This window comes from Macrobrachium rosenbergii, chromosome 10 (assembly GCF_040412425.1).
Source record: "Macrobrachium rosenbergii isolate ZJJX-2024 chromosome 10, ASM4041242v1, whole genome shotgun sequence".
NCBI lineage: Eukaryota > Metazoa > Arthropoda > Malacostraca > Decapoda > Palaemonidae > Macrobrachium > Macrobrachium rosenbergii.
The window spans coordinates 63,975,373-63,984,706 of NC_089750.1; the positions used below are offsets into that span (position 1 = coordinate 63,975,373).

The 9,334-nt window shown below is 37.9% G+C and overlaps 1 protein-coding gene across 1 annotated transcript in view; it reads right to left on the bottom strand.

The window, feature by feature from the left end:
* Nucleotides 1–9,334, bottom strand: part of LOC136842712 (uncharacterized) — a 42,141-nt gene that overhangs the window by 27,506 nt on the left and 5,301 nt on the right. The window contains exons 3-14 of the mRNA XM_067110414.1: nucleotides 9,134–9,314; nucleotides 8,513–8,641; nucleotides 7,785–7,966; nucleotides 6,633–6,761; nucleotides 6,029–6,184; nucleotides 5,454–5,584; nucleotides 4,864–4,969; nucleotides 3,899–4,026; nucleotides 3,017–3,209; nucleotides 2,001–2,171; nucleotides 1,329–1,470; nucleotides 869–1,090 (exon numbers count right to left, since the gene is read on the bottom strand). Of these exons, the coding sequence (XP_066966515.1) occupies nucleotides 869–1,090; nucleotides 1,329–1,470; nucleotides 2,001–2,171; nucleotides 3,017–3,209; nucleotides 3,899–4,026; nucleotides 4,864–4,969; nucleotides 5,454–5,584; nucleotides 6,029–6,184; nucleotides 6,633–6,761; nucleotides 7,785–7,966; nucleotides 8,513–8,641; nucleotides 9,134–9,314 (1,870 nt within the window). The remainder of the gene's footprint in view (nucleotides 1–868; nucleotides 1,091–1,328; nucleotides 1,471–2,000; nucleotides 2,172–3,016; nucleotides 3,210–3,898; nucleotides 4,027–4,863; nucleotides 4,970–5,453; nucleotides 5,585–6,028; nucleotides 6,185–6,632; nucleotides 6,762–7,784; nucleotides 7,967–8,512; nucleotides 8,642–9,133; nucleotides 9,315–9,334) is intronic.

A 9,334-nucleotide genomic window follows, 5' to 3' on the forward strand; every position in this document is an offset into this window, starting at 1 on the left:
ATTCTCTGTGGTATAAGTGGCGTTACAGTTACTATGGCCATGTCTGTGCATTTGCACTTGCTTATACGTGTACATTCCACTTTATATCATGCATTATGTATCGTGGAGCTAAAACTACTATATTAATTAAAAGTTACTCTATTTCCAACAGATACGGGAAGAAAACAATTTCCAATAAGAAACTGACGTGTTACGCCCATGCTCTGTCATGTCTCAAAATATAAGAATTTAATGTGTGGTCCTATGACCTGTCAATGCTTCAATATATAAGAAATTGACGTGTAGGTCTACGACCTGTCATTGCATCAAAATATAAGAATTTGATGTGTGGTCGTATGACCTGTCATTGCCTCAAAATATAAGAAATTGACGTGTAGGCCTAATCTCTCAATGATATTAACATTTGACATGGCTGCATAAGTCTATGCTTCATTTCAATTAATGTGGCCTATGTGGGATCGCTTACGTAGGCCAACACCAATTAAAAAAAAAAAGCAAGATGCTTGTGTATTTAGGCTCCCCATGATAAATTCAAAAAAGATGCACAGACTAAATGATCCAAGATCTTCCTAATGATATATAGCTTAATATATCTTTTATCGGAGATATCAGTTGCATACTTCGCAACTCCGGAAACTCAAATCTGTGGTGTCATCATTCATGCATGACGCTCAACATGACCGAACGGAGTCAAATCCGTTCTGGTAATCATTTGGACTGCTAACTAGTGTGACGTCATTCACCCTTCGAGAGCTAACCAATCACTGGCGTGCAGTGGGCGGGGCTTAGCTGCAAAGAGCGGTGGACTCCGCTATAGACTTCAGATTTGTGATCGTTCAGTATACTCCAAGAAATGTTTATTTCTTACCAGCATAAGAGTCAAGTTCTTTTCGATAAAGCAGATCTTCTGTGGTTTCAGCAAAGTACAACAGTGTTACTTTAGTTGCATCAGTGGGGTTGTGCATGATAGAGCGTATGACTTGGAGACCAGGGGTGATTCCTCCCCCTGATGCTAATATGCTTATTTCACTAAGCTTGTTTGCTTCATATTCAAAACCTCCACATGGCCCTTGGAAGTCTAACATGTCACCTGAGAAAGAAAAAAAAATGGACACTTGGTAAAACTAATACTTTGAGGATTTGAACCACTTGTTCAGGAGTGACGAAATTTATTCATGGATATATTGGGACTATAAAACTGCAGTGTATTTTGTTGGAAATACCAGTCTTCACTGAAGTATGATGCAACAGTACTCTCACTAAAACAAAGAATTAAAGTGATAAATGAACCAAAAAATAAGTAACTAAAAAAACTCAACAATTCTTACCTGGTTTAAGTTTCTTGAAGTGGTTGGAAATGATTCCCTGGGATTCAAACCTTATCACCAGTTCTATCTGGCCAAAGTCATCTGGTCGGGTAACAGGGGAGAAGTATCGAGTGTGTTCTTTACCACCAAAGGTAGCACGGACCTTAAAAATCAGAGGAAGAAGAATGTTGAGTCTGGGTGTTCCCCATGTGGTTTTTTTCATAGTCTTCAAAGAGATAAAAAATTCAACAAAGACTTGATAATTTACTCTTCAGTAACTTGAACCACAGATGATATTTTCACAGCCCTAGAATCCATTAATTTAGCCAGGGTTTTCAAGCTGATGAAAGAAATTAAGCGTAATTATAAAGTTAGTCATGTGAAGATTATCAACCTGACCTTCACTTCACCGACTGTAGATGGTCCTTGGATTTTAATAAAAGAGAAATTGAAATTAGATTGTTTTAATGAACTATAATTTTCACTGAAAATTTTATCTTCTACAAATTAAAAGTAATAATTGACTAAATCTAAAATTTGTGCAATCTATTTACAGTTACCTGTACTGGAGTTGTTAAATCAAGCTGACCTAGTGTCATTACATTTTACAGGCTCCCTTTGCATAATGGCCCCATGTGATAAAAATGCTTTAGAAATTTATGCTTATGGCATCATTCTCCATAAGATACATACCATTACATATTGTCCAGGGAGACATCCAGTGTGGTCGGTACTATTAGGCAAGGAAAACACAAAAGATGAAGTCTTATCATTGAAGTTAGATCGGGAACCAAGTTTAAGTGAGGTCCAGCTGTTTGGTTTTATTGCTGCTTTGTGGACTACACCATCATTTGTTTTCATATCCTGGAAAGAGAAGTGTTATCATTCATTATCTTCGGCTATTCTCTTCATAAACTGTATATGTATAAGCACGATGTAGCCAATCATTTAGAAGTCAAATAAGAAGCATGTAATTTGCGAAGTTTTGAAAAACTGGAAGGACAGAAAAATTCAGATAGCACAGTGTAAGTACCAATACTGTTTTCTGAGAGATAGGGCCATCAGAAAGTTAAGTAAGGTAACTGAGAAGTGGAGTATGTTGTGGAAGAGGGCAATTAATTCTTGAAATGAGATTGTCTTTGGTTCACCCATCAGAAAATGATTGTGAAGGTGATTGCTATTAGGGGAAACAGTGCCTTATTTTTAAGACATTGCTTCAAACACCGTACTAAATGTTGTTGTACAATTTAACTTTTCTCATTTATTTGCCATCTATATAATGCATGCATTTTTATGAGGACTACTGTACTGACTAAATTCCAAAACGAGTGTAAAGATTTTTGTGAGTGAATGATACTCAGCAATGACACGTTTCATTATAAATGTCAACAGTGTATCATGCACAACTGAATGTGAGTTCCACAGGAAGGTCTGTTCTTGAAGAAATTACTGCACAATGTTGTCAAGTACTTCAAATTACTGATAACAATTAAGTGATTTTTTTCAAGCACATGACAAAGATAAGCAACCTCTTTTTATGGAGTTTTAAGTATTGTACTTGGTCTCGAATTACTGTTGAAAACTTGTTGCACATCCCAGTGATTTTTTTCTTTTAAGTTATTCCTGATATTGATAGAATGATTATGTTTTCTTACAGATGATATTAAGATAAATAACTTTTTTGCTTGGGTACTGATAAATTACGTTACCTGGTTTCGAACTGTTGGTGGCGACGTGTTGAATGGGTTCATGAAATCTGTGTCCTGGTATGGATGTTTTGCCTCTGTTCCACTAAGCTCCCGAGAAGCTTCATCTAAGAGGCGCCGTCCCAAGGCTTCCTTTTGCTTTGGGTTCATCTTCTTTACTTCCCTGCGCATGACCTGTTCGTTACTAATTTCCTCCCTGAAAAAGAAATGCCACCCAAGATAAGAAACATTTCTTTTTTATTATAATATAGTTGACAACAATCTATAAAATCTTCGAGGTTCAAAACTTGTATGAGGAACATTTTGTCACGAAGGTAATTTGGACGCAATCAGAAGGGAAGAGGAGCAATCATAGATATGGTTGATATGGAAATGGCTGAACATTTACCATTAAGAAGGCATAGTAAAGTGTGGATAAAGATATGGATGAGAACTAAAGCAAGATGGGATTTTTGGCAGAAAGTCAACAGATAAAAAGAGAGTACTGAACTTATAAAACATCTACCTCTGTAACAGACAACCTTGCATGAAAATATTAAGCAATAATTTGAGTCAGTTGCCTCCAGTTGTAACTGCAACAGCTTCACTATCAGTGTTTCTGATGCTGATGTTCTTGGGTTTGACACAGACTGAAAACCTGTGTGCTGACATAGCCCATTATATGAATATACATTATTTTTATTTTATTCGCAATTGCTTTGTTGTAAGTTTTAAATGTTTTATTCTTGTAGGATGTAAGCATTTCATCCTACTGGGATATCATTTGCATGTTTATTGTATTTTAAGCTTGTTAAACAACAGTGATGGAAATTTTCCTTAGAATCAAAACACTTAAAACCCCGTTTTTGAGCTAAAGGACTTGTTACATCTAAAGTGGGTAATTACCACAGATCAATGGAGTTGAAGCCTGTGAGAACCGAAATCCCAACTAGATTTCTTAGAATCTCATTGGAAGGAGCCATCACCCAGCCAGCCTTGCCGTCACGGATGAGACGTTCCAGTCCCAGCTCAGTCTGGAAAAACAGATCTCACTGGAAGACTTGTCCTCAAATAGCATGGAGCTGTATCCTAAAACAATATGCACCGTTAAAGTGTTATGTGGGATAAACTATTAGACTTAATATACTCGTGTCATTCCTTCATCTGCATAAAAGAGGAAGGATAAGCAGTGTTGAATCATAGCTGAGCCACGCACAGAATACTTCTCAAGAAAAAGGAGACATGCAACATATGGCAAATCCCCCCCCTCCCCCACCCCCGTAAGGGACTAGTGGCGTCAGTGCAACTCACGCGGTGCTCTTCACTGGAGGATATTACTTAAGGTTCTCTGCAGTAATCCCTTCAGCCCTTAGCTGCAGCCCCTTTCATTCATTTGACTGTACCCCTGTTCACATTTTCTTTCTTGCATCTTACTTGACACCTCTCCCAACAACTTTTTCATAATGCAACTGTGAGGTTTTCCTCCTGTTACAACCTTCAAACCTTACTGTAATTTCCCTTCAAGTGCTGAATGACCTCATAGGTCCCAGCGTTTGGCCTTTGGTCTAAATACTATATTCCATTCCATTCTATATGACAAGCCCATTCAATTCACAGCTCCTTATTACTTAGAGACAAGTAGATCAAATATATCTTACTGAAATTATAAGTAAATTTACCTAACATTAAAAGCAAAAATATATTCTATATAATTGTGGATATACTGATCACTGAAAAACGTGAAGAAACGTCCTATATATACATAACTTATCACAAAAAAATTTGATTTTTACAATAACTAAATGTGCATCCAAACGGTTAATGGGATAACTGCAGAAGGAATAAGCTCTTGCAATGGTTCCATCCATTACCTTATATCCGGAGCCTCCGCAAGCGTACAACATCCTGTCAGTTACGTTCGCCACATTCTTAGCTGCTGTGAACTTGAGCTGCCATAACCAGTGAATCTTTCCCGTTCTGTGGAGATGAACATTATCATACAGCTTCTCCATCTTCATTGACAGAAATAATATGTTTCCAATGTGATGCTGCCTCAAATTGGAAGTTGTTCCAGTATAAAAAAAAAAAAAAAAAAAATTACTCCCGGCATAGCTGCGCCAATATGCACTGAATGCCAGATTCAAGATAAATAACGTGAGAGAAAAAGATATTTGGCAACAACACTTATACCTCATGAAAGCTATCTACTAACAAATGTGAAGACATCATCAAAAATCTTGTTACAGGCTAGCAACCACATCGTAAAGACTAACAACCAGAAAGTAGTAACAAATCTTTGGATTATTGAGTATTATCATGAAGGCCAGTTTTACTGCATTTAATACTTGTTCGTGACAAAAGAAACCTCTGATTTGTGCATTTACTTGACATGATAGAACAGATAAAAGAGGCTACTCTTCCTGTACACTGGCTGACATAAGGCTTGCGCATAGAAACTTACCGAGGTAGCAAATTAAGGTCGGAGTGAACTGACCAGTTGTTATTTTTGGTAACTGTATCTAGTGTCTGAGCCATTAGGAAAGCCATTGATCGAGATGTATTGGTGTCGATGACAGATTCTCCAAAATAGTCCTAAAATAACAAAGAAAACTTCATTTTTTAAGGGAAAATGTACATCAGTTTTCCAGTAGCACTGTGCCAAAATATAAATGTCAAGGACATATTTATGAGTGAATAAACAGAATGAATCCGGAAATAAATATGAACACAAAAAATCTGTACACAATTGCTGACATCAAAGCCTTATTGTCTTTTATGAAGAGAGACGAAAGGTGCACAAGGCACAAAATGTTACGTTAAATTAAGGAAATACAGTACGTTAAGTGATTACGGAAATACAGAAGACAGGTAATTACACATTCTGGAAACAAATGATATAAATGTATGATCAAACCAGTAGACCGAGGAGTTTTTATAACTTCCACACATTAGGTTTATCTGTGTTTGTGAATTCCACACCACATCTACATGGCCTCAAAACTAATGAAGTTTGAAAAACAGACGACTCTCTCTTACTTGAATGACTGGATAGTCACAAACGCGCATCCCGACATCTGCATGGGCAGACCTTGTGACGTGTTTCCTGGAAATGTCAATGCATCCTAGGGCGATGCCATTCCAACAAGAGGAGGTCAATAGCAGGAAGTAGGAGTCAATGCACTCTTCCATATTCTGAAAGAATCAACAAGAGGATTAAGGTTTGGTTGTTTTGGACCCCACTTGAGAATATAAATTGATATGTAACAGGCACTACAGATGCTTTAGGAGTACTGTATTTGTGGATTTTACTTCATCATGAGATTCTAGGATTATTATGAGCAAAAGCAGAGAAGAAGAAGGATTTGCTATTATAATTCTTACAGGAGAAGCCATTGACCCTAAGTTTCTTAGTGGCCATCATAAGAAACCCAAATTTTCCTGCTTTGTATAAATTAATATTCTACGAAAGACTAGACAAATACTGTATAGTAATACATGGCAAATTACAGTATGTACCTTCTATAGGACACTATAAACTGTGTAAATTTCTAACAAAAAACCCAAATTGCAATATGTCAATATGCAGAATGTCAACAAACTTTTGAGAACATTTCCAACAATTCTGCACTGTCAATCTCACCTTTCGGCCATCTCCCGGTGGTCCGATCATTCTCTCCATCTTGAATTTCCCCTCGACCAAGAGGGGACCTGACATATTCCCATGCATACCGAGGGCACTCCAGTCGTCGCTTGATGCACGAACCTCGTCCTAGGATGAAATAAAGACAAGATTGAATTTAGGGAAACGAAAGCTGCAGTTTTTGGAGTTTAGGAAGAGGATCAAGAAGTAACTATTTATGCTCATGGAAATCTATTAAAACTAGGCATGGGTCTTCGTAGTTTTTGAAGAGGGGAAATATTGCAGAAGTCCTGGTGGTAATCAGTAGTGTTTTTCATGATTCTCCGGGAGGATGGAGTTATTGAAAACCTGAAAGTAAAGCTTACCGATTCTAAAATGAGCAATTTCTTCACAATGGTAAAGAAGCTGTTCTTTTATCTGGTTAAAATATAACGTTCCTTGGAAGGAGTTATTCATTTGGGATTTTAGAACTGGAATACTGGAATATAGAAATAGGCCAACGGCCAAGCTCTGGGACCTATTCAGTGTTGAAAGTGAAACTGACTGTGAGAGGGTTTAAAAGGCGTAACAGGAGGAAACCTCGTAATTGTACTATGAAACAATTGTTAGAGAGGGTGGAAAGTAAGATGGAAGAAAGAGAATATGAACGGAGGTACAGTAATAGGAACGAAAGCGGTTGCAGCAAAGGGCCGAAGGAACGCTGTAAAGAATTTTAAGTAATGCCTGCAGTGCAAACAAGTGAGGTGCACTGACGGCCCTATACTCCCCTAAAGGGCAGTGGCGTCGCTATGGAGGGGCCGGGGGGCGGGGCAGTCAGATGCTTGTCCCCCCCAGTTGAAATTCCCTTTATAGCTAAACTTAACTCTTACAATATTTGATACATTTGCATATAGTAAGAGTTGAAAATTAATTGAAAATTGACCTCTAGAATTTAAAATGCAGGCTTACTCATTACTATTATTTTCCTTCAATCACATACATATATTTAACTGATTACAGAATTGGTACACTAGTTTTGTGTAATTTTTTTGGCGCCCCCCAAAAAATATCTTGGCCCCACCTAGGCCTCCCCCTGATGGAATGCCAGCTACGTCACTGCTAAGGGGCATTTGGGATTTTACAACCAATTATTAAATATTGAATGTTTCATACCTTGTAGACGAGGAAGAAGGAGAGATCCGAGTAATTCCCATTATACTCGGGACTGACGGTCATAATCGTGTAGAAGTCAGCATACCCAGCGCTAGTGGACCAAGAGCCAAACTTCAGTATTTGTACCGTTTGCTCATCCAGCTGCCGTACCTTGGAAGACAGAGGGAACCAGTCGTGGCTTCCTAAAAAAAAAAAAAAATTAAATGATTCATTATTTAAGTTTAGTGAAATCTGATGCTTCTGATTTTATTTCCAAGCTCATTTTGTCACCATTCCATAACTTACTTCACTGTCTCACTCTTTCAGTCTCCAGCTGGTACGCAAATCACTTACAAAGAGATTCGATCAGAACTTTCAGAAACATGAGACTGTACTTTTATGTAACTGGAGAACTTAGAGGAGCTACAGTACTGGAAAGAATTTAACGAAAATGCATGCCTCAAGATTCTCTGATTCTTCAGCCAAGTCATTAATTTGTCATTAATATAACTTCACCGAACTTCCACTGTTCATTAACAATACCCCAAAGCTATGCAAATGGAAGAGGTTTGGGAAAATTTATTTGTATAATGTATTGTTTTTAAATCGAAAATACCTATACATGCAACGAAATGCCTCTAATAATAAAATGGTCGTTATCACAGTAGGTCTTAATTCAAATAATGAGGTTTGCATCCAACTCACCGACTTAAGCTTAACGAATATTGTTTTTTTTTTTCCTGATTTACCTGTGGCGGGATCCGAAGCCGAAAGGGCACCAATCAGCCTCTCCTTGGTGACCCTCTTCAGGTGGTTCTGGATGTGGGGATTGTTGTGGTAGCGGAAGAGCAAAGTTGCGCAACATGCCAAGTGCATTGCTGAAATTTAAAACGACAGCGAGACAAGTAATGCTAAGCAAAGACAAAAAAGTTGTTGTTCCACCTGTTTCAGGTTGAACAGAGAATATATCTACTGATTTCCCCCGAAATTTCGATAAGGACAACAGAAATTGCAATATTTCGATTATTTCCGTTTGGCTAAAAAAAGCATATCCCATAATTTCCATTTTCTATAACGTCAAGAGTACTAGCACCGTCGAATGGTGAAGAAATCCACACTGACGAAGTGTAAATACATAGTAAAAATATATACACAACGTTGTGTAAATATTTTTAAATGCACATTCACACTTACATCAGTGAGGATTTCTTCATCAATTTTGTAACATGCGATTATGAGATTTTCATAAACTGCCAAGAGTATTTGCAAAGTACATAATGTAATTTCGGTTTGCTTAAATGTTGCAGCATTTAGTAAACACTGGTATCAGTGTTGAAAGGCAGCGTTAACAGCAACTGCAGACCACTTACTGTATATCATAGCCGTAGAGGGACACCCATACCTAGCCAGCGTCTCGACAACCATGGCAGCACAGGTATGGTTCTCCCCAAGGCCTCCCATCTCCTTGGGAATGATGAGTCCCAAAAGACCAAGTTCAGCCATGGCGTCGAGGCTCTCTCGGGGGTACACGTAATTACGGTCGCAGTGAATCTGTCGAGAAGTATACGGTC